The 26,199-nt window shown below is 41.9% G+C and overlaps 1 protein-coding gene across 6 annotated transcripts in view; it reads left to right on the forward strand.

Annotated features, from left to right (window-relative positions):
- The window catches only part of LOC115636549 (S-adenosyl-L-methionine-dependent tRNA 4-demethylwyosine synthase TYW1-like), a 132,545-nt gene that overhangs the window by 27,458 nt on the left and 78,888 nt on the right, over positions 1-26,199 (forward strand). For all 6 annotated transcript variants that reach the window (XM_030536789.1, XM_030536792.1, XM_030536787.1 and 3 more), the window contains 2 exons: positions 13,727-13,779; positions 17,354-17,472. In XM_030536789.1, the coding sequence (XP_030392649.1) occupies positions 13,727-13,779; positions 17,354-17,472 (172 nt within the window). The remainder of the gene's footprint in view (positions 1-13,726; positions 13,780-17,353; positions 17,473-26,199) is intronic.

Here is a 26,199-nt window from a genome sequence, read left to right on the forward strand (position 1 = left end):
AGGCCTGTTAGGTTTAGACAAAATACAGGTTGTAGACATACAGATGGGCAAGGATAAAATTATCTCTGCATTCTTCTGTCCAGACAATAGGAGAGTTTGTTTTTTTTAGAAGTTGAAAAAAATCTTAGGCATAAGAATAAATGTGCCCAGTTCATGAAATAACAGCTAGAGGAAAGGATGCTTTAAAAAAAAACCCAACAACTTGGTCTCTAGCAGCCAGTAAAACTGACACATACGTGTACACGGAGGATATACTCTGAAGTTTCTATCATGTTTTGCATACCTCTTTATGCTTCAGTTTCTCCATCTGTAAAATGGGGATAATGAACTGACCTCCTTTATAGACTCATAGACTCTAGGACTGGAAGGGACCTCGAGAGGTCATAGAGTCCAGTCCCCTGCCCTCATGGCAGGACCAAATACTTTCTAGACCATCCCTGATAGACATTTATCTAACCTACTCTTAAATATCTCCAGAGATGGAGATTCCACAACTTCCCTAGGCAATCTATTCCAGTGTTTAACTACCCTGACAGTTAGGAATTTTTTCCTAATGTCCAACCTAAATCTCCCTTGCTGCAGTTTAAGCCCATTGCTTCTTGTTCTATCATTGGAGGCTAAGGTGAACAAGTTTTCTCCCTCCTCCTGATGACACCCTTTTAGATACCTGAAAACTGCTATCATGTCCCCTCTGTCTTCTCTTTTCCAGACTAAACAAATCCAATTCCTTCAGCCTTCCTTCATAGGTCATGTTCTTAAGACCTTTAATCATTCTCGTTGCTCTTCTCTGGACCCTCTCCAATTTCTTCACATCTTTCTTGAAATGCGGTGCCCAGAACTGGACACAATACTCCAGTTGAGGCCTGACCAGCGCAGAGTAAAGCGGAAGAATGACTTCTCGTGTCTTGTTTACAACACACCTGTTAATGCATCCCAGAATCATGTTTGGTTTCTTTGCAACAGTATCACACTGTTGATTCATATTAAGCTTGTGGTCTACTATGACCCCTAGATCTCTTTCTGCCATACTCCTTCCTAGACAGTCTCTTCCCATTCTGTATGTGTGAAACTGATTGTTCCTTCCTAGGTGGAGCACTTTGCATTTATCCTTATTGAACTTCATCCTGTTTACCTCAGACCATTTCTCCAATTTGTCCAGATCATTTTGAATTTTGACCCTGTCCTCCAAAGCAGTTGCAATCCCTCCCAGTTTGGTATCGTCCGCAAACTTAATAAGCGTACTTTCTATGCCAACATCTAAATCGTTGATGAAGATATTGAACAGAACCGGTCCCAAAACAGACCCCTGCGGAACCCCACTTGTTATACCTTTCCAGCAGGATTGGGAGCCTTTAACAACTACTCTCTGAGTACGGTTATCCAGCCAGTTATGCACCCACCTTATAGTAGCCCCATCTAAATTGTACTTTCCTAGTTTATCTATAAGAATATCATACGAGACTGTATCAAATGCCTTACTAAAGTCTAGGTATATCACATCCACCGCTTCTCCCTTATCCACAAGGCTCATTATCCTATCAAAGAACGCTATCAGATTAGTTTGACACGATTTGTTCTTTACAAATCCATGCTGGCTATTCCCTATCACCTTACCGCCTTCCAAGTGTTTGCAGATGATTTCTTTGATTACCTGCTCCATTATCTTCCCTGGCACAGAAGTTAAACTAACAGGTCTGTAGTTTCCTGGGTTGTTTTTATTTCCCTTTTTATAGATGGGCACTATATTTGCCCCCTTCCAGTCTTCTGGAATCTCCCCCGTCTCCCATGATTTCCCAGAGATAATAGCTAGAGGCTCAGATACCTCTTCTATTAACTCCTTGAGTATTCTAGGATGCATTTCATCAGGCCCTGGTGACTTGCAGGCATCTGACTTTTCTAAGTGATTTTTTACTTGCTCTTTTCTTATTTTCTCTTCTAAACCTACCCTCTTCCCATAAGCATTCACTATGTTAGACATTCCTTCAGACTTCTCAGTGAAGACTGAAACAAAGAAGTCATTAAGCATCTCTGCCATTTCCAAGTCTCCCGTTACTGTTACCCCCTCCTCATTGAGCAGTGGGCCTACCCTGTCCTTAGTCTTCCTCTTGCTTCTAATATATTGATAAAAAGTCTTCATGTTTCCCTTTATTCCCATAGCTAGTTTGAGTTCATTTTGTGCCTTTGCTTTTCTAATCTTGCCTCTGCATTCCTGTGTTATTTGCCTATATTCCTCCTTTGTGATCTGACCTAGTTTCCATTTTTTATATGACGCCTTTTTATTTTGTAGGTCACGCAAGATCTCAAGGGTAAGCCAAGGTGGTCTTTTGCCACATTTTCTATCTTTCCTAACCATCGGAATAACTTGCTTTTGGGCCCTTAATAGCGTCCCTTTGAAAAACTGCCAACTTTCCTCAGTTTTTCCCCTCAGTCTTAATTCCCATGGGACCTTACCTATCAGCTCTCTGAGCTTACCAAAATCCTCCTTCCTGAAATCCATTGTCTCTATTCTGCTGTACTCCCTTCTACCCTTCCTTAGAATTGCAAATTCTATGATTTCATGATCACTTTCACCCAAGCTTCCTTCTACTTTCAAATTCTCAACAAGTTCCTCCCTATTTGTTAAAATCAAGTCTAGAACACATTAGTAAAGTGTTTGAAATTTACTGATGAAAAGCACTATGTAATAGCTCAGTGGTATTATTTATTAGTGCACTCGGAGGCTCAGGTAAGGGTGAGTTTTCATTAATAGAATGATAAATATACACCAGCTCCTGTTATCAGTGGTCACTGTATCACATCACCCCTGGGCAAACATTGCCCTCTGCCTTCTCAGTCCTCATCCTCAAAGGGCACCTGCACAAGAGCTGCAAAAGATGAGCCTGGGAGCTTAAATTTATAACTTTGCTAGACACGAAAAATCAGGGTCTTAATAAAGATACTGGATTTATGGCTTATTACAAGAATGTGTAACCCGCTAATCCCCCTGAGCCCCTCCCTTTTTTTTTTGTTGGTCCTATGACTGCAGGGGTGTTAACAGGCCACTTCACTTTGAATGGTCCCTTACAATATGTGTTAACTACTTATGCTAAACTATCCATTCCACCATTGATTTAGCTGTGATACTGGGAGTACTTTTCCCAGGTCTGAAGAAGAGCTCTGTGTAAGCTTGAAAGGTTGCTTCTCTCTCCAGCATAAATTGGTCCAATAAAAGGTATTACCTCACTCACCTTTTCTCTCAAAGAGACTAAGGCCATGTCAACGCTACCACTTATATCCATATAACTTGTTGCTCAGGGTGTGAAAAAACACTCCTCCCCTCCTTCCCCCCCGAGTGACATAAGTTACTCCGACAGAAGTGCCAGTGTGGACAGTGCTATGTTGGTGGGAGAGCTTCTCCCATCAACATAGCTAGGGCCGCTCGTGGAGGTGGGGTTCTTTATGTTGACAGGAGAGCTCTATCTTGCTAGCATAGAGCAGCTATGTGAGCAGTCTTATAATGGTACAGCTGTGCTGCTGTAAGCTCACTAGAGGCCTAACATAGCTACGACACTACTGCAAACAACTAGTGATCACATCAGTCTTTCATAGGTGGGGGCTGGAGAGCTAATTCTACAAAAAGGATGGAAAATTAAACTTCCTGCAGCAATTAAAAGATTCCTCACTTGACCTTTTGTCTCTGTTTCCTCCTGAAGTTGTGTTTGCTTTATTGTATGCAAAATCATATTGGCGTTCCTCTGGCTGGTGTGTTTCAGGAATATTACTGGGTAATATCTTGTGATAGTTGTAGGAGAAGTTCCTTCATTCGACCCAAATACTGGAAATTCAGTCAACATTACTTTGTCAGTGGCAAGAACATTTGCTGCAGCCCTGTGGGTGGTTCTGCTTACCCCTTTGCTCTGTCTATACCTGCATAAAGCATGAGGTTTTTTCAGCAGCAGTTTAATGTAGATGAAAACATTGAAGTGGTATTTGTGGCGGTCTATTTGTCGGGCAGACACTTTGATAGGAAAATGTGCTCTGATACATCAGTGGTTTTATATGCTCCGCTAGTTTGGCAATTTTGTAATATAAAGATGGATCTCTGCTTTGATTAAAATGAAAAATAGTATCATATTGGACACTGAAATTTTAAAAATTTGCCAGGTATTGAGGCTGGAGTTTGTTGCAGCTACTGGCAGTTCATCATTGTCAATGTCTCAGTTTTCTGACATTTAGGTACATATGTTTGCTTGTATCTAATGCATGTGGCCTGAGAGCTTTGTATTTATTAGTCATAGCAGGTTTTTACAACATGTTGAAAATGCAAAAATAAGTTTTTGATAGTCACGGAAGACATTAAGTGCTCAAAGCAACATTTTAGCAGCTCAGTTGGGAGGCAAAGAGTTACGAGTATTAAGCTGCAACTGTTTCGCAGTTAGGATCCAGTCCTGCAACCTTTTGTCACGCAAACACTCTCATTGGGAGTCACTCTGTCAATTGCATTACTCATAAGAAAATATTTCAGGACCTGAAAGCTTCCTACCTCACAAGCCTATTTTTAAAGTACTTTCCTGCCAGAATGCTTTAAAAATGATGTTGTGAAAACTAGGCCTCATATTGGTTGCATTGATTGATTTTTCCCCCCCACCCCCCTTTCCCATCCCTCAGCCATGAGACACTGGTCAGAGCTCAGAACAAAATCCAGAGTGTGTTTATAGTTCAATATCCACCAATATGACTGGCCAACCTGTCCAGCTACCAGATGCTCTTAATATTTTTGGACTAAATACTAATTTAATTCCAGTAGTTTCCTTTCAGCCTTTGTAAGTTTTGTTGTCTCTTTCCCACCCGCCTCCCCAGTTTCTCTGCCAAGTAATCTTTGTCAAGTACCCCTGTTGTGTGGTAGCTCAAGCAAAGAAATTGCATTATGGCCTTCATGATAATCCTTAATGTTGGAGGTGAATTACTACTGTGTTAGTGACCTTATTATGTTGCAACCCTTTTACACTCCACTTTTGCATTGTGGGAGCAAATGGGAAACTTTATTCCTGTGAACATTCTCCTGATGAGTGTCAGGTTTAACAGGCAGCAGTCACTTCAAACCAGAGTGTTTATTTAAGGAGACTGCTTAACAGAACCACACAAATATATTGGATATTTATTATCCTGTTCACAGCAGCTCCCTGAATTTGTCTGATATTCAAGTTCAGTGTTGCATCGAATTTACTTTCACCAGAGCTTGCAATGACTTCTTCCTTATTGGGAAGTGTGGCTAATTTTTTGCTCTTGCACCTCCTGGTGATTTCAGTTGCTTATTTAGCTCAGTCTGTCACGGTTAAATCCTTAATTTCACAGCCCTACATCTTTCAGTGTTTTGGCAAAACAATTTTTTGATAGTGCAATGACCTTCCATTGTGATGTTCCCTACGTTTCTGTGCTACTTAGGGCTGGTCTGCACTAGATAGTTGTATAACTGTATTGATTAGGGGTGTTAATTTGTACTGATACAACTAACATTACAACGTCTACTGTGTGTGCAGTTATACTGATACAAAGGTATCTCATACTAGTGTATAGCTTACTTCACTTATCGAACTATCTTAAGGGTATGTCTACAGTACAAAATTAGGTCGATTTAATAGAAGATTATTTTTTTAGAAATCGATTTGATTCAGTCAATTGTGTGTGACCCCACTAAGCGCACTAAGTCAGCGGTATGCGTCCACAGTACCGAGGCTAGCGTCGACTTTCGGAGCATTGCATTGTGGTAGCTATCCCACAGTTCCTGCAGTCTCCACTGCTGATTGGAATTCTGGGTTCAGCTCCCAATGCCTGATGGGGCAAAAATATTGTTGCAGGTGATTCTGGGTACATGTTGTCAGGCCTCCCTCCCTCCCTTCCTCCATGAAAGCAACGGCAAAAAATCGTTTATCACCTTTTTTCCTGGGTTACCCGTGCAGACGACATACCACGGCAAACATGGAGTCCGCTCAGCTCACTGTCACTGTATGTCTTCTGGGTGCTGATGGCAGACGCAGTGCTACACAGCAGCATCCCCTTGCCTTGCCTTGCGCACAGCAGACGTTGCAATACGACCACTAGCTGTTGTCCCGTGGGTGCTCCTGGCCAACCTCGGTTAGGTTAGTTAGGGGCGCCTGAACGAAAATGGGAATGACTTCAGGTCATTCTCTTCTTTAAGTTTCGTCTAATGGAGATTTAGTCAGGCTGCTCTAGGCTGAGCAAGTGCATAATGGTGGTGCCTTTGGATATTTAAAAGCTCACTGGTGTGGTTTACTGACTCGGTTAGACCTCAGCAAAACCAACATTCCCATCATTATTACTGCTTGCTGTGTGCGCCACAATATCTATGAGAGTAAGGGGGGGACATTTATGGTGGGATGGGAGGTTGAGGCAAATCACCTGGCCGCTGATTACATGCAGCCAGGCACCAGGGCGGTTTGATGCACAGCACGCCCTGCTGTGCTCTTCTGAGAAGCTTTGAAAACCAGTTTCATGACTGGCCAGGCTACGGTGTGAAAGTTCTGTTTTGTTTCTCCTTGATGAAAACCCGCCCCCTCGGTTCACTCTACTTCCCTGTAAGCCGACAGCCTTCCTTTGATCTCCACTTGCAGGGGCAATAAAGTCGTTGTTTCAAATTCATGCATTCTTTATTAATTTGTCACACAGATAACCCAGGAGGGGTGGGGAGGAGGGAAGCACAGGGGTGGGGTAGTTGTAGGGACACCCCTAGAATGGCTTGCAGCTCATCATAGAAGTGTCATGTCTGGGGCTCAGCCCCGGAGCGGCCATTTGTCTCTCTGGTTCATAGGTAGGCTTCACACAGCACTGCTGCGGGTCCCTATTATAACCTCTGTCTGGCATTTTTTCAAATATTCCAGCATTTTGTCCTTTGGAACGGAGTTTGGATAGCACGGATTCGTCTCCCCATACAGCAATCAGATCCAGTACCTCCCATTCGGTCTATGCTGGAGCTCTTTTGTGATTCTGGGACTCCATGGTCACCAGTGCTGATCAGCTCGCTAAGTTGGCCAAACAGGAAATAAAATTCAAAAGTTTGCAGGGCTTTTCCTGTCTACCTGGCCAATGTATCTGAGTTGAGAGTGCTGCCAGAGCAGTCACAATGGAGCAATCTGGGACAGCTCCTGGAGGCCAGTACCATCAAATTGTGTCCATACTATCCCAAATTCGACGCAGCAGGGTCGCTTTCAGCACTAATCCCCTCGTCGGGGAGGAGTACAGAAATCAATTTTAAGAGCTCTTCAAATCGACACAAATGGTTTTGCCATGTGGATGGAAGCAGGGTTAAATCGATCTAATGCTGCTAAATTCAGCCTAAACTCGTAGTGTAGACCAGGGATGAGCTTATACCGGGATAGGCACTCGCACTCAGACCAGTATAACTGCATCTGTAGTAAGAGGGTTTTGCCTTTTTCATTATACCAGTATAGTTAAAAACTTCCTAGTGCAGACAAGGCGTGAACATCTGAGTTTTCTGGAGATGCTTTCAGTTCCGATGGATGACATGCTGTTGTAATGGAGAACACACTCTATCAGTGGCAGAGAACATAGAATGTGATCCCTGTATGGATGCCAAACAGTGGTTTTTGGTTTTTTTTTAAATCACTTGATAAAAATGGTGCAGCTTGTGTCCAAGTTGTGGTTAATTTTTTTACTGTGTACACCCTGCTGGCTGACAGCTGTAACGTAGCTTCTGTCTCTTCTTTTAAAAGTCTGACTTTCAGAACAGATCATTACCAAATGTTCTTTTTATCCCCATATTATTATAGCCAGAGGACTCTCATTTCTCTTAAAAGCTGATTTGCAGGCTATAATTCATGTCTTTTATAACACTTAGGCTTGATTACTGAAATTCACCATTTGGCAAGCTCTAGTTTTTTCAGAATTCATCAGCTAGAGAAAGCTCACTTGGTACAAAATCCTAGTTTTGAACTCCTTGTGCTTTCAGTAAATTATTTTTTTTGTTGATTTCATTATGATCCTGCTTAGGATGTTAAAGGTATTTCATGGGCTTGACTTACATGAATCGTCATTAAAGATGTGTTGATGAGTATTTCTTTTGAGCAGTAGTATGACCATAAATCCATCTAGTTGTGATTAGAGAGTGTGCTGTCTGGAAAGCATTTTTTTATTTGGAGTATATTGAAGCTAAACTTTCTGCTTAAGCCTGTATCTCATTACAAGTGTTTTGGGAAGATGTGAAACTTGAAATTTCTCTGCTGACACCTTGAAACTACTAGCAAAGTCAGTTGAATATGTTCAGAATGTCCTTGGGAATATCTATGCACAGGCTTGCCCTGAGTGCTTTTAGATGGGACCAACAGCTGGATTTAATTGAGACGGCCATTGGAAGCATAGCAAATAGGAAAGAAGATCAATAGAGTTGCCACAGAACCAAAAAAGTATAACAGTGAAGGTGACCTGGCACAGCTGATGGAAAAGGTGTCCTGGCCTGGGCACTGAAGAGTTCATTATTTTTGGTCAGGTAGCAGACACGTAGCATAATGAGAAAGAAGAGCCTCATTTTGATTCTGTCTCCTTTCCACCCACAAAAGATGCTACCGTATCCTGTATAGCAGGAGTTCTCAGACGTTTGTACTGGGGACTCCTTTCACATAGCAAGCCTCTGAGTGCGATTCCCCCCTTATACATTAAAAACACTTTTTAATATATTTAACACCATTATAAATGCTGGAGGCAAAGTGGGGTTTGGGGTGGAGCCTGACAGCTCGCGACCCCTCCCCCCAGGTAACAACCTCACGACCCCCTGAGGGGTCCCGACCCCCAGTTTGAGAACCCCTGCTGTATACTTTAATCATGAGTATGCACAGTCCTTTTGTGCTCCTGTCTTCTGTGTTACTTAGGCTGGCTTGCTGCCAGTAGTGATAGGCCAAATGGGAGATAGATAAATGGGTTTTAGAGAAATTGGAGGAATGTTTTAGTCGTTAAAATAGCTGTACTGAGCTATTAAACTTTAGCCACTAACCTGCATGGGGATGGGTTTCATTTGGCTTAGGACTTTGCCATTACTTAATAGTTCTTGAAACCACTAGGATGGCTGAGTGGGTAATTATCACCAAACTTTCCACACAGTCAACACAGCAGGTGAAGAGCTTGGCTTACCAGCTACATAAATTGCTTGTAAGCACTTCTGCAGATCTGTGTGCTATTTCTTCCAGTAGTATAATTCCTGGCACAGGCCAACTAGATGAGTCAGACACTTTTCATTGCTAAAGTTGGCTAAGAGCTTCAGCCCCTCATCAATGTTGAGCAAAATCTTAGGAGGCGCTGAGCATGTGCAGTTCCCATTATCTTTATTGGAGGTTTGCAGGTGCTCAGCGTACTGAATTTGTCGTGGGTGGCCCTTATTCAAGGGAAATAAACATTGTAGGTTCAGGATCCCATTGTAGGTCAGGATCCCAGACATCACTGTGAGCTATTGTAACACTAATGGAGTCCTTGGGCCTTCTCAGTTATCATACTAGCAACCCACATTCCAGTTTTTCCCCCCAGTCACTGAAAATGGTGTTCATAGCTCCAGATAGTTATTCCAAAGTGGCCAATCTTCTCTGTCTCATTAAATAAAACCTTCATTTTAGTCTCTTAAGGGTCTCAACATCTCTTAAGATTGATCTGATTTTTTTCATTACCCTGAACTGGTCAACAGGGGATTTGGGCATATGGGTTTTATTTTCAGTAAAACTTTTTAATATAATAGGTTGTTTTTTGTTTTTTTTAATGATAATATTAAGACTTTCTTACTGACATGCAGTGCAATAGTCTTGGAGAAAATAAATAAATCTTTCCTAAAACTGTCGATGGAGGTCTGCAAATGGCACCTGATAAATGGGTAAAATGTTTTTTAAAAAAAAGGCATGGAAGCTCCGTGGAGTGATGTGAGCTACAAATGTGGTCAATGGAACTTTTGTGGAAGGGAGGAAGAAGACGTGCAGTTAGTTCTACTCAGACAAATAATAAAAATGAAATACAGTAGCACCTAGAGGCTCCAGTTGAAATCGGGGCCCCACTGTGGTAGGCATTGCAGAAACCTAACAAGAGGGAGTCCTTACCCCAAAATGCTCACAGCCTAAATAGACAAGACAAGACCCAGGACAGGAGGGGAAGAAGTAGCACAGGGAAATGAAATGACTCGCCCAAAGTCATACTGTAGGGCAGTAGCAGAGCCAGGAATAGACTCCAAGTCTCCTGGCTACCAGTTACATGCCCTATCCACTAGACCAGGCTCCCATGCCTCATACGGCTTTGGGTTTTTTTGCTTTCCTCTGCAGCATGTGGGTGTGAGCCACTTGCCAGGATTATTTGAGCATATTTCACTTAATCATTTCCCTGCCATTGCAGGGGCCTCCGGCTCTGGTGCACATCTGGTCCCTGATATTTTCTGATTGTGGTGTATAACAGTCTCCTGAGGTGTGTAATATTTTGGTCTAATTTTGGTTGTTGGGTTTAGTGTGCGGGTGCTGGGTGATGGTGGTGGCCTGTGATGTACAGGAGGTCAGAGTACGTGATCTGGTTCCTTCTGGCTCTAAACTCTGTCTCTATGTAGTTTTGGTGAAAATAAATCCTATATTTTAAATGTTGATTGGAGCTACACAGATGCCCAAATACGTTAGTAAAATGTGTTATTTCTTAAAAAGATGGGGACAGGCCCTCAGCAGGTGTAAAATGGCATAGTTCCATTCATAGAATCATAGAATGAGTGGACTGGAAGGGACCTTGAGAGGTCATCTAGTCTAGTCCACCAGGACTAAGTATTTTCTAGACCCTCCCTGACAGGTGTTTGTCTAACCTGCTCTTACAAAATCTCCAGCGACAGATTATAGAACCTTCCTAGGCAATTTATTCCAGTGCTTGACTACCCTGACAGGAATTTTTTCCTAATGTACAACCTAGACCTCCCTTGCTGCAATTTAAGCCCTTAGCTGCTTGTTCTATCCTCATATGTTAAAGAGAATAATTTTTCTTCCTCCTCCTTGTAACAGCCTTTTCTGTACTTGAAGACTGTTACCATGTCCCCCTCATTCTTCTCTTCTCCAGACTAAACAAACCCAATTTTTTCCATCTTCCCTCAAAGGTCATGTTTTCTAGACCTTTAATCATTTTTGTTGCTCTTCTCTGAACTTTTTCCAGTTTGTCCACTGTAAGCTTTTCAGGGTAGGTACAAGTCTCTCTCCATTGAAGTAATTCATTCTGGCCCATAGGATTTTTGATAGCCAATAGTTCATTGTCCATCAGAATTAATTTTTGTGTAACTTCTGCCTACGTAACATGCTTTCGGCTAGTCCTTTGAAGTGCTCTCTACTCCCCTTGACTTCAGTAGGAAGTGAAGGGTGCTCAATACCTACGAACACAAATAGCCTGTTGAGTGCTGTATATACTCAGTCGATAAAATAGTTGCACAGGCTCCTGTGCTTGTAGTTTATCATGCTGCTTTATTTGTAGTTGGTACATCTGACTCAGATTCTTACTCTCGTTTTAATTGTGCACTGACTTCATTGCGGCTTCAGGGGTGTGTATATCAGGATGGAGCATCACCCTGAGCCTGGTTGCAATGAGATGTGTGTGATAACTTCACAAGTGAAGAACGTAAAATAAACAAACTAATTCTGCTCTTTGATTCGCTGTGGGTGGCAGTGATTGGTTCTGTGTGCCGAATGGTAGGTTTTTATTTCTAGCTCATGCTTCTGGGCAGGAAGGAGGACTTGATTCATAAACTTTTATTTGCCTTAAAAGAATAAACATCTGCTGGAATTAACCAAGAAAAACTAGCTAGCTGAGGTAAACCTTTGGGTCTGTGGGTGTCCAGTCTGCATTGATTAGTAAAGAGCTCTGCATTTGGTCTGAGTTACGCAAGTGGGCTTTCTGAATCCCACTTATCTCTTTGTGCCCATTTCGTAGTGAATTTAAGTCTTACAGACATTTGGGTATCTAAGCATTTTGTTTTCCAAAGATGAAAATAACCTAATGTAGACTATTTAGGGTAATAGTGCTTAGAGCTTAATGAACATCAAATTCATTGGGATGAGAGGATTAATTAGATGAAGAAATGTGTGTTAATACTGTTGTCATGTCATGAAGTGATGTCAAATTTACATTATCTTCAGAATATAGGGTTGGAGTCTTAGCTGGTGTAAATCAGCGTAACTCCACTAAAGACAATGGAGTTACCCCAATTTATGCCAGCTGAGAATCTGGCCCACAATATCTTGAGTCCATTTTAAAATCCTGAGGCTTCCTTCCTGCTTCTCTCCTTTTTAAGCCCATCATTCTCCTTTCCATTTCTGACTCTTATCACTGTTGCGGCATGAGTGGGCTGAGGAGAGCTGGCTGTGATTCTCCTTGGTCTGTCAACCTTGCTTGTCCAGGGGAAGAGTCACTGCTAGGGTTCTAATTTAAGGTCCGGGCAGTTTGGAGAATGACATACGCTGGCTATTTAGCAGCCTACATGAGGCCCTGGGTTGGTCTCTGCCCCGTTTTAGTGAACAAATATCACTTCACATAGGCCATTTGCTGGTACTCTTGAGCCTATGTTGAAAGGGCATGAAGATGGAACAGTCGTTCTCCTGAGGTGCCCCCTTCAGAACTAGGCAGAGACACTAGTGTGGGAGAAGCTTCTGGAAGAGGTGAGCAGAGGTGTGATAAGTCTTGTTCTGGGTATAACCTGTACTTTTGTTTCCTGCACCTTTCTGAAGGGCTAGATGATGCATTATGAGACTGAAGGGTCTTTCCTACATTGATGTCTGCTTTGTACCCTTTAGCCCTACCCTAGAAACCTATAAGCACCTGGATTTTGCACCATGCAGATAGTTCAGATTCACCTCCTTCTGCCTAAGCTTTCCTCCCTCAGATTTAGCTGTTCCCAGGGTTATTCCTGAAGACCCCTTGTGTTCCAGACCCTATTTCCTTTTGCCCTTGAGAGAGAGTCCATCCTCTGTATGACTGGTTTGGAGCTAACTGGCTAGCTTGCTGCTGTGATTCTGCCATAGTTACAATGTGCTTAAGAAGCGGATGCCTCAACACAGACTCTTTGTCACTGTGCTTTGTCCTAGAGTCTGCCACTGTGTTACATGGCCCCATGTTGGGGCCACCCTCTTTTTATCAGAGGGAGACTGGACAATATAAATATATGATGTGTAAACAATCGGCAGCCATCCTAAATGAGGTGAAGTCAGTTTTGAGTGGCATGTGGCTTTCCCTCTGAGGTCTGGGCTTGTGAGAATAAAACAAGGCGGATGCTATCAATGAAATAGCTCTAATGCAGGGAATTGTTCGTGTATGTGTTAAGTTTCTCCACCATGTTAACTTAGGGCTCAGCTTTCCACACACTAACTCTTTATGCAGACAAGGTGTGACTCTCCAGCACACTAGCTCACCAAGCACTAGTTTGCTGCGTGGACATCACTACACTTTACTAAAAGTTCCGTAGCGCACTTTGTAGCGGGGGCCACATGATGAGTTAGTGCGCAGCAAGCTAGTGGTGCTGCACATCACACTCTGGCTTGTAGCTCATTAGCTCTCCATATAGACAAGCTCTAGTATCGTGTCACATCCACCATATGAACACCTTTAATTTTTAGGGGGTGGCTAGCGGGGCAGGGAGATGTTAATACTCTGAGACTAGATTAATTTTGTGTGCCAATTACTGCAGCTTAAAATCAATGGAACTAATCTTTCCCTTTTTTCTGTCCAGGTTACAAATTGATTGGAAGCCATTCTGGTGTGAAGCTTTGTCGGTGGACAAAGGTACCTTTTTTTTTTTTTTTAAGGTTTTGCAACACTAACACAAACGAACATCTAGAGACCTAAATCAGGTGTGACTCTTCTCTGTCCAAAATAACCATTTGAAAATAATTACCTGTAACCAAACCTTAAGCTGTCTATAATGTTGTCGCTTTGCATTTTGATTTATTAAATCGCTGCTGTGAAGAGTGGAAATATGATTTAGCCAAAGAAGTTGGAGCCATTCTCTAGTAGTCTCATTTTCTGCAGCTTATTCCTGTTGTTGTAGCTCCTGTCTGCAGTAATATATAACATGAAATATAATTGGGAATGTTGGGGAGATTGTTTTCACCACAGAGGCAAGGTCTTCTAAAGCAAAGACGACACTTTTCATCGTAAAACTCACCTAGCTGTAGCAGGGTATTCAGACCAGTTTGTCCTTTAACTGTTTCTGGTTTTCTGTGGTTGTACTGCCTTGTCCTTGGATTTTCTGCATTTGTCAATCAATAAAATGGATTTTATTTCTAAGGAGTAAAATAACTTTACTAGTGTGTGAGATTCTGAAAGTTGAATTGTATAATATTGCCCCGCCCCTCCTATAAGCCCTATGATCCTAGTTTTATGACTGATTTAAAGGGTCTGCTCTGTCCCCTCATTGGAAAAACAGAGAATGTTATGAATTTTGCAAATTCAGTATATATTTTACTAAAACATTCTCAGAATTATAAACTCTGGGATTAAGCACTTTTATTGAACATGCTGACACATCTTTAATTCTGGAGTCATGGCAGTGATAAATTCCCTGGTCTCTCTGTTTTTGGCACATGATTAGCTTGGTCTGTTTTAAAAAGAACTCTTTGAATGATGATTGCCAACATGGGTGGCTGAATCTAGTTTTTACTGAAATGCCTGATGGAGAAGTGTCACATCACAATATCTGCACCTGTGAATGGTTTAAAGCACACCCTTGCCGTACTGTCATGAATATTTTGTAAGGCATATTGATCCTGCTAATGCTTTTGGTGACCACTGCATCGATTGCAAAAAGTGGTCTGTAAAATTACTTTAAAAAACATTCCTTCTGTGGTTTTTAACATACTAGGAGGCAGCGATATACTTAAAGAAAAAGTTGTCCGACTTGGTCAGTGCTGCAAATGAGAGCGAAGAATAGAGAACTGATTTGTTTTAAAGTGCCATCGCTTCAAGCAATATTACATAAAACCCATTAAAAAGTATCGAAGTACAGTTAGGGAATGGATGGAGGCACTACGTAGTTATCCCGAAGTGCATAGTGTGGATCTGGCCTAAGTTACCAGTTTCAGACTAGTATCTTAATTGATTTTAGTAGATTCAGTTTAAACCAGTGGAAAGCAGAAGTAGGCCTAAGGTTTATTAACGAAAACAAGCTGTACAGTACCATCTTAACTGATTAGATGTATTTATGCTTTGCCGTATTACAGAAAAGAATTGGCAGGTACGAATGATTTGTACTTCTGGGCATCTCAGAATATCCATCTGCACTATCTGGCTCTCTTAGATGATGTGCATCTTCTAAAATCCATACAAATATGGCATTGGGCAGGGACTGTGTTTTTGTTCTGCGCTGTTCTGTACAGCACCATGCAAGGGGTTCAAGGACTCCTAGGTGCTACGATAATACAAATAATAATTTAACACCTGGTTGGAGGCAGAGGGCACAATCACCTTTTTGAACCCCTCCGCCCCCTTTTTTTTAAATCACTTCATGCATAATTACTGTAATGGTTAGGTGTTAGCTGTATTTTCTTTTTCTCTGAGAGGATGAAACTTTAATTTGGCTCACTGAGGCTTTTTGATTAAAAGGGTTTGGTTTAAAAGTTAATCCATTATATTCCTCTTTCCCTCTTGATCCTGTCCCATTTGTTGTTGTTCATCTGATGTGTTGTGCAAAAAAACCAGAAAATAGTGTCTGTCCCAACCAACATACATTCTAAATAGACTGCAAATTCCTAAGGGAACAGTGGTTCTCAAACTTCTGTATTGGTGACCCCTTTCACACAGCAAACTCTGAGTGCGACCCCTGCATATAAATTTAAAAACACATTTTTAAAAATATTTAACACTATTATAAATGCTGGAGGTGAAGTGGGGGTGGGGTGGAGGCTGACAGCTCACGACCCCCAAGTAATAACCTTGCGACCCCCAAAGAGGTCACGACCCCCAGTTTGAGAACCCCTGGATAGATGCTGAAAACCCAAGTGTAAGGAGATAATGCAGTCCTCCTGGAACAGACACTTGGTGTAAAAGAGGGTTTGTATTATTTAGATTAGGATTGAGAAAAAGAAGCAGATTTTTCAGGAGAATTAAAATAAGTGGATGTTTAATAAGGCAGCCTTTAAATTGATTTTTATTACTATTTTTGTAGTAACTTTTTACAAGAAAGTTACCTTTAAATTTACAGCTAAGTGGCTTAACCTGTTGGTTATTGATAGTGAGTATTTTTGTAAGGCTGAAAGCTTTAATAACAGATATGGTGCATGATACTATTTAAGAAAAAATGATGTTTAAGCTAGAACTTTGTTTCCTTCCTGTAAAGGAGAGTCATGAATTTTCCAGCACTGATGTAAACTTTTTATATAGGTACATACATAAGCTGTTGTACACTGTGTACACTGATCTGCTTGCCATGAATTTTCTCAAATAGACGATATCTGTCATTATTGTGGCCTACTGCTTACACTTAACCTGAGTTGTGGAATCTGTCCATGGATGGATTTGAAAATCAAAGTGGCTGATGATTGAAGTTGAAGATCTGTTAGGGGAACAAATAACTATACAGCATTTGATATGACAGTATTAAAAACAAAAATGATGCAAAACTTAAAGAAATGCCTGTAAAGATGTTTGAGTGTTGCTGTATTGCAGTTAATACAGCATCGGGGACTTAATCTCCATTCCAATGCATTGACTCTGCTGTGGATTCTTTGGCAAAAAGAAGCTTAATTTAAGCAGCCTTATTGGCAGGGGTGGCTCCAGGCACCAGCACTTCAAGCACATGCCTGGGGCTGCAAGCCGCGGGGGGCACTCTGCTGGTTGCCGCTAGGGCGGCAGGAAGGGTGCCTTCGGCGGCTTGCCTGAGGAGGGTCCGCTGGTCCCACGGCTTTGGTGGACCTCCTGCAGGCGTGCCTGCGGAGGTCTGCTGGTCCTGCGGCTTCGATGGACCTCCCGCAGGCGTGCCTGCAGGAGGTCCGCCGAAGCCGCAGGACCAGCGGACCCTCCATGCTTGGGGCAGCAAAATGTCTGGAGCCGCCCCTGCTTATTGATATTCAGGTTACTGAGCTAATTAATCACAGGTATAAATCTCTATGAAGTCAGTTACATTGGAATTTTCATATGTTCCTAGGTTGTAAAGCCAGAAGGAACCATTGTGATAATTTAGTTTGATCTCCTGTATAATGGGAGTAAGAATTAAGTTTGATCCATTGTCTTATTTCTTTCTATGAAAGAAGCTGAAATGTGTCTGGAGTTGTCAAATCTTGTTTTTCTAGATTTTGCTTTTTACATCAATTGATTGCAAACTGTTAAACTTCTATGTGCCTTTTTCTTTCCCTGTTTCTAGTCGATGCTGCGAGGTAGAGGAGGCTGCTACAAACACACCTTTTATGGCATTGAAAGTCACCGCTGCATGGAGACCACACCAAGCCTGGCTTGTGCAAACAAATGTGTGTTTTGCTGGAGGTAAAGTACTGATGATGATTTACTTTGGTGCATTAATTGATGTGTTTATAATCTCCTCCTAGATTCTTAGCATGAGAGAAAGACCTGCTTGCAATTCTATGAACTCAGCATACCTGTTCAGCAAACAATAATTCAAAAAATTAAATCTGATTTGTTGCGTGCTGACAATCTGTTGTGTGATGTGTACACACACTTAGTAACACATAACCTTGATCTTGCTACTGGACATGTGCTTGCATGTGGAAATGCAGTTGCAGGGTCAGTACCTCAATGCCCTTCTTATTACAATTGCAAATGGGAGGTTTTTAAGTTTAAGGTGTTTCATTACCAAAGGCTCCAAATTTTGCATCCAGAGTAAGAAAATATTAATATGATAAATTTGGTTTAATAGCCCTCTTTAATTTTTAATCCATTTGTATGACATTTTTAAAAGACATTTTAAAAAGATCTTTTTATAGTGCCTGAGAATTTGGTGGAAGAATTAATTCAGTGTATGTTCTTGCAGTTTCGATAGTGAGAGTGGGAACAATTTCAAAAGCAACCTTGAGTTTCTAAAGCATTTTTCATCTGGAAAGATGACATTTAGGCTATAAAGGAGCTAGCCAAGATACTGAACATGCTGTGCTTTACTATGCAGCTAGTTTTTTCTTGCAACGTTAAGTCCACTGGAAAAAATACCTACCACTAATATGCCATCATGGGACCTGATTCAGCTGGAAAAAAAAAAGTCAACTTCTACATGGTGCAGGGTCACAGAAAAGTTAAATAAATGTGTTCATATGTTCTATGTTGTATGAACCTGGGTCTCTCTTGTGTGTATGCGTGCATTCCTGAGTACCCAGCCCAAGATGAATGGTTTTGTTAATAGTGCCTTGAGGGGCGTGAGCTTTGTCGAGAGCTGAAATTTAAGATAATACCTGAACTAGCGCTCCTTACTCAGGCAAAAATTTCATAGTATTCAGCAGGAATTTTTTTGCCTCAGTAGAGAGGGCCAGGTAGGCCTGGTGGGAAAGAATGTAACCTTCAGTATAAATAAAAACACTGAAGTGAAAATGTGATGAATGGGAGTAGCTGAAAATTATTTCAACTTCTCAACTGTTCTTTCTTCTTCTATCCGATTAACTAATTCAATACCATTCAAACTGTACTTAGCTTGGGTATTATTTCTCCCCAAGAGCACATAGACACCGTTCGTTTTCATATTCTGCTAGTGTGCCGGACCTCTCAAGATCATCCTGTGAAAACAGCTGCATTCCCCTGAATGTCCCCTATTTTGATACACCTCTACTCCTATATAACGCTGTCCTCGGGAGCCAAAAAATCTTACCGCATTATAGCTGAAACCGCATTATATCGAACTTGCTTTGATCCTCCTGAGCATGCAGCCTCGCTCCCCCGGAGTGCTGCTTTACCACCTTATATCCGAATTCGTGTTATATCGGGTCGCATTATATCGGGGTAGAGGTGTAGTCTGCAAATTTAAGAGTAAAAGTATTTTAAATAACAGTCCCAGTGCAGACCAATTGATGTAATTTTGAAAAGGACTTTGAAGATAACTACTATGTAAATGCTAAGTTCAAGCGTTCTGCATTTGCCATCCTATTTAAATCAACACTTGAGCCTTAATTGGTACTGTAATCCTAAATAGGCTCTCCACACTGCATGGTTTAAAAGGACACCATGAATTTCATATGGCATGGTTAATGGGTGTTATTTCCCCACTCTATTCTAAAGTATGTCATAACTATTCTGTAACTAGGAAACAAAATGTAGTGTTGTTTTTTCTTTTTTCTCTTTTCAAGACTTGAGTTTGTAATGGTGCAGTTAATTCTGCAATGGTAACTGTGCCATTAGGAGCGATTTTGATGTGTGTGTAATTGTGTACCCAATCCCAACACAGATGGGGCGTAACATAAACGTAAAATAGAAAGCAATAAAACCACCCAAATGGAGCTTTTTGGTACCTCATGTTCTATTACAGAAAATTTAATACCGTTCCCCTCCAAAACAACCCAACTACAGTATTTTCTATCAGCAGGATTCTGTGTCTTGAACTATGGAGCTGAATCAGAAACGCCAAGGAAGAGTAAATTTGAAAGTACGATAATTGGGATAAATCACCAAGTGTGACACCCGCCGTATGACTCTAACTCATAGCTCTGTGGAGGCCATTTGTCACTTTTTAAAATAATATTGGAAATGGAGTAGCACTAATGAATAGTAATGCTGGAAAACGGATTTTGCTAATGGTGACAAACTGAGTGCAAGGAAATCACTTTCTGGAGGACTATGCTGACAAACATTCTAGTTTATTTGCTTTGAGTGAAATGGATCTAATTGGTAAGTTCTTCGGTATGAACAGGAGGATTGTCTCTTCAGCTGTCAGATGCAGTTAAATACACGGATACAGATGTGAAAAACATGTGTAGCAAATTTCAGTGATCTAGGGTTGTCCCTACCTCTTTTTGTCCAGTTTTTTGGGGGAGCTAGGTACAGCTGAGGTAGGCCAGTGGTTAGGTCACTGGCCTAAGACTTGGCAGACCAGGTTTAATTTCCTACTGCACCACAGAGTCCCTGTGTGACCTTGAGCAAGTCACTTAGTCTTTGTGCCTCAGTTCTCCATCTGTAAAATGGGGATAATGGTGTTGCCGTGCCTCATAGGGCTATTGTGGGGATAGATACATTCCAGGCTGTGAGGTACTCGGATACTGTGGTAACAGGGAGCACCGACTGGTGGAACAGGCAGGCTCAGAGGTACTCCAGTATATCAGGTGGCACTCCAGAGTGAAGAGTAACCTGTCATAGTTATCATCTGTGCTGTTGGAGACTCAAGTGGCAATGGTTTTTGATCCAATGCTAGTAAAATATTTGTAATATGTATTTTCCTCCTGACTGGCCTGTCAGCTAGCTCTACACACTCCCTCCTCACTGGGTTTCAAAGCACAGGTTCCAGCCCGAGCCTGAACATCTACACTGCTATTGTTATCCCTGTAGCACAGCCTGAGCCAATTGACCTGGGCTCTGAGACTTGCTGCTGCCTTTTTTTTTGTTTTTGTTTTGTTTTTTTTTTTACACAGTATAGACATACCCATATTGGTAAATGATGACTATTCCAGTGCAGGTGGGGAAAAGGCACAAGAAGCCTCTTTCCCCACCCCCACTCCTCTGGCAAGGCATGACTGTAGTTTGGCTGTCTTCACTCAAAGTGGATGCTGACTAGCATTGGTTGTGATGTTCATCGTCCTAAAGGCCATATGCTTGAGTGTGGCCATGGCTTGGCCCTTGGCACATTCATCTCTGCAGCTTGAATCCCTTTTTTTTAAAAGCGTGGTTTGGCTCATTCCATCATCTGTGGAAGCATTATGCCTTGTGTAGATATAATGCCCAGCATTGGTGAAAGGAAGCAATTAGGGGTGCTCTGTCTTCAATACTACTTCCATTCAGAGACAGGCAAGGTTAAACTTGGCCCAGGATTCCTAAGCTCAGTGTACACATTGTCGTCATATGCTAATACAGTAGTCTCTTCATGGGGCTCAAGGGATAATATGCCTGTTTTTTAAGGGCTTATTCATGTCTTAGTAAAGTGAGTAGGAGTTGGCAATGGGAGAAGGAACAAACCTTTAATTATTATAGTACATAAATATTCCAAACTAATAATTCACTTTACCAAAAAAAAAAAAAATAAAGTAGTCTGTCACCATCCATTATTGCTCTTGATCTGTCCACTGTATTTGTCATATCTCTTCAGCTTCATTGTCTAAATGGAAAAATTTAAGTGACCAAATCTTTTAATCAGTTGGAGGAAGCGTGCTGACCGAGTTTTCTGACACCATGCATATTATGTCATGATTACTTAGGAGATCACGAAGCAAACCTGATTTGATTATATTCTTTGGCTGAGTGTCTAAAACCCAATCAGTTACTGTGGAGAGATGAAGCAGTTAAATAAGATTTCAACTAATAGGTTTTATTATTTTGTATTTGAGTGGGAGGCAACCGGAATAAACTACCCTTATTAGCTCATATTTCTTCTTTTAACACTACATTGGTTATAGCTGTGTCCAAATGCTCAGTCTCTCCCTGGTACAGCAACCTGAAATTTTTGTGGCTTGCACTCCTCAGAGATGGATTTCCTTACTGTAATACTTGAATATCTGTGTTGCCAATCAACAGTGTTCAAAGAGCAAGAGTCAGGCCCCCAGAAATAATGAAATTTTGAAAAGAAATACATTGTGAGTTTTCAAGCTTTTCTCTGCGGTTGGGGAGGGCAAGAAACGTACCTTTTAAAAACAAAACCAACAAAAGCAGACTCTCATCTAATAACTTGACTCCAGAAGCGCAGGCTTTTAGAGAAACATTAAATATCATGATAAAAATCATGAAAGTTAGCAACACTGGGATGTAATAGAACTACATTAAATAGAATTGGAGCCTGTAAGCCAGAGAAGGCCCTTGCCATTGTCAAACAACCTACTAATTTTAGTAAGTGAAGTCATCTTCCTGTAGGGGTTTGTTCTGTTAACAAAAACAGGGTAATTCAAAACTAGCATTACCTAAACTCTAGCTTTAGCCTTCTCTGCAGGCTTGATTTGTCCTCTGGTTTTTTGTTTTCCATAAGACCAGACAGTCCCAACTCCTGCCTTCCTTTGCTGGTCACACTGGCTCAGTAGTAAGGACCCTACAGGTTTCAGCACCTGTGTGACAATGTATAGAGGTGCTTGTTAAGTCCATATGCGTAAAGGGGTTCCTGCCTATCACTTGGGTAACCTGGGGTAGGGCTAAAGCAGAGGCACAGCTAGCCAGAGAAAGGATGTATTTCTTTCCTCTTGGCTTGCTGGAGGCTTGAACGATGGGTAGTGGCGATGACCCAACCAGCTTTGGTCTTGTTTTTAATTTGTTTGTATTAATAATGCCAGCCTTGAGGAAAGAGCCCTGGGCTGAATGGTAGCACGGGGCTTTAGTTTATTTTCCCCTGTTGCTGGGTAAGGCGCTGGGAAAATTCTGTCACAGGGCCTAATTCTGGATTCCTTCCACAGGTACAGTTCAGTTGACTTCAAACCTGAGGGTAAACCAGATGGTTTGCATAATATATAGCTTGGGTTTGATGCCAGCAATAAATGGTGGAAACATGCTAACAAAAAAGTTATTTGAATCGAGAGCAGAGAACACTTTCCACAGGCCTATACGTACAGTGGCTTCTGTGGCTGCCACCTCCATTTTGTAGCAACTTCTTTATGAGGTGCTCCGTTCAGTATAAATACCTAATTAAATTCTGCCTTGTCAAGTCCAGGCAATATAGGATGGGGAATAGGTCTCACTATATATATACACATAGTAGTACTCTCCACTTAGATAGTATTTTCCACGAGTGCCCTACAAAGTAAGGAATATTATTATCCCCATTGTACAGAAGGGGAAGCTGAGGTACAGCAAAGTGAAGTAATTTGCCCAAGGTCACATAGTGAGTATACAATAATATGTATTGAAAAAGTCCTCTAAAACTAGGCAGTCTGGTGCAGTGGACAGGATACTGGGTTGGGACTTGGCTTCTATTCTTGGCTCTGCCTCTGATTTACTGGATGACCTTGGGCAAGTCACTTTAGCTCTCTGCTTCAGTTTTTCCCATCTGTGAAATGGAGATGATACTTTCCTCCTTTGTATGGACGAAAAACATTTTTGAAAAGCTAGCTGATATCATTAATGAAATACCTTTCCCTCAACATTAATTTCCCAGTCTCAACAGCATACCAGTACTGAAATCCATACTTTTCATCACTCCCCCTCTTGTATCTTAAAACTATGATGTTCGATATCTTGTACCTTTTATGTCAGTGGTTTTCTCTGTGACTGTAAAGCTTTTGTGATACAGTACTATAGTATCAGTAATGAATATTGTTATGAGCTGGTAAGGCATTGTTATGGGATGAGCAAAAACCTTGTTGAGATTGGTGTGTTTGAATTTACTCTGTATTTAAGATAACTGTAAGGACAAATCAATCACAAGCCACTACCTAAGACAAAAGGGTTAGGTGACCCTGCCCAGGAGTTTCGGACTAGTTGGGTGGTGTTGTTTTTGAGTGGGTGTGAGGGATGGCAGAACAGACAGAGGCTCAGAGGTGAAAAAGCAAGAAAGTCGAGCAGTAGCTTCTGAGCACGATATGTGACCCTGGGAAAAGATAGTGCTTTTGGGTTGCTGGATAAAAAGGTTTGGGGCTGTAAGCTAAGAAATTCTCTCTTAGTTTTTGGTTCCTTCTGTGTTCAGAGAAGCAGGACTCTGTACTTTTCCGTGTAAATAAACAAGATTGCATCAAAAAAAAAACCAGACTCCATCAACATCTGCTTCCATCTGGAACATCCTCAGGGCCCTGAAGTATGGCTAGCTGCTCGGGTCAAAAGGCATAACAATATAAGAAAACTATTGGAAGCACAGAGCTCACTTTCCTCTGCTAATTATTGCACGTGGTTGGTGAAATGTCATTCCGTCTTGCCACTCCATTTTTGACAGTCTTATGAGTTGATTTTGAAGGAGAAGCTTCCATGTCTCCTCATTCTTGTTAATTGGGGAGCAGTTGTGTTGATTGCAATACACATTTCTTTAGGGAAAGAATATTAGATACACTCGGCTGAATTCTGAGAAGTACTTGTTTTCTTAATGCATTTCAAAGGTCTCTATTAGAAAAAGCATGTTCTACCAAATTACATGGCTCTTAACCCCAACTCTTTCCCCTCCTCATTCCAGCCCCCAAAATAAAACAAACAAAAGAAATATATAGCACAAAACCATTTTTGGTGACAGAGTAAAGTTGTTGCTGCTGATTGAAGCTAAGCGTGGATAAATGACATGCCCAAGGCCACATTGAGAGTTAGTAGCAAACAAAGAATATGTTCTTGATTTTCAATCCCCAACCACTAGACCATACTTCCTCATACTGTCTGTAGAGGCTTCCTATTGCTGGTATTCCACTCTGAGTTACCTAGGCAGGCAGACTCTGACACTTCAATTATTTTTCTGCTATTTGTTTCTTTATAATGGACTGGGCTACTTTTTCACAGTGGAAAGTAACTCCTTGTTCCGTAAAGGTGTGCAGTAAATCCACTGACCTTTTTCCATTTTAAGCAAATAGTGTTTATGGAACTTGCCCACGGTAGTAAACTAGCAGTTGCTTTATAGTAAATATTTACACCATAGGAGCATTCATCTTCCTGGGATAAAGTTAAGATTAATTGCCAGGGTCCTTTGGGTAGTATTGGTAAATGATATAGGTTGATCAAGGGCCTTATGAGAATACAAATAAGGTTCACTTGTAGGCCACACTGATTTGCTGAGGGACCGCTAGAATGATCTGAAAACTCCCTGTTGTGTTCGATAGCAGTACACTATAACAACCATGCCTTATATTTTAGAGTAGCAGAGCAGTCTCCTAAATGAATATGTTTTGACTTTGAAAGTTCTCTAGTACAATAGGATTTTTTCCCTTTCTTTTGAGTATGGTATGTTAGTGCTGGAAGGGGAAGAAAGTCCCTGTAGTAGATCACTGACTCACCGCTGCGGCGCCTCCTGCTGGTTGCCTTGGGAATTAGCTCAATTCCAGTGCTCTGAGCACCCTCTGCTGGCTGGTGTCTCGCCTGCCTCAGGCCCCCATGTCCCTTCCGGACCCTGGTGCCCTTTACCTTGGGGTTTTGCCTCCACCAGTACCATCCACACTCTGGGTCTCCCCTCCCAGGGGAACCCCCAACCCTCTACACCCACCTTGCCTCAGTGGCCATTGCCAGTCATCATCTAGCCCCCTTTCTTTGGGGCAGACTGCAGTCTGTAATGACCACTCATCACTGGCAAGGGGGTAAGACCAGCTACCTTTGCCTATCCCCGGGCTGCACCTCTGCAGCCCCAGTACCTGCTTAGGCCTTAAATGGGGCCTCAGCCGGGGGAGTTGCCAGATTGGAGCTCCCCAGCTCCTCTTGCCCTTCCCCAACACTGCTCTGCTTTCAGTACCCTGAGCTTCCAGGCAGCCAGGCCTTTCCCACTCCAAGGCTGGAGTGAAACTGACCCAGCTCCTCCCTTAGCCTTTATATCAGGGCCAGCTGTGGCCTGATTGAGTGTGGTCACAGCTGTGGCCGCCTCCCTAGTCAGCCTCCCCTTTTCCCTAGAAGCGGGGTAACTGCTCTGCTACAGTCCCCTCTGGGGGGGGGGGGAGGGATAGCTCAGTGGTTTGAGCATTGGCCTGCTAAACCCAGGGGTGTGAGTTCAATCCTTGAGGGGGCCACCTAGGGATCTGGGAAAAAATCAGTACTTGGTCCTGCTAGTGAAGGCAGGGGGCTGGACTTGATGACCTGTCAAGGTCCCTTCCAGTTCTAGGAGATTGGTGTATCTCCATTTACAGTCCCCTCTGATTACTTGCATACATTTGATCTTGGACTGTTCTTAAGACCAGAGTAACTGGTTGGGCACATGTTCCAGGACACCTTTAGAGCCTGCTGGTGAATGAAAACGTAAGAGTGAATTATTGGCTCTGGCAATAACTAGAAAATGCAGTCTCCAAAGCCATGAAATATGTTTTGTGTCCCCATTAAAATTCCATATACCAAATAAGCCACTAGTAGACGTGACCCAGCGTGTTTATTAAACAGTTAGTGTGTGTAAAAAATTCAAGGCCTGTGAGACACTTATAACACTGGTCTACAATTTTTGAGAAGTTGTCTGCTTCAGAGATAAAATGTGATATTTAT

Source organism: Gopherus evgoodei, chromosome 17 (assembly GCF_007399415.2).
Source record: "Gopherus evgoodei ecotype Sinaloan lineage chromosome 17, rGopEvg1_v1.p, whole genome shotgun sequence".
In the NCBI taxonomy this organism is placed as follows: Eukaryota; Metazoa; Chordata; order Testudines; family Testudinidae; genus Gopherus; species Gopherus evgoodei.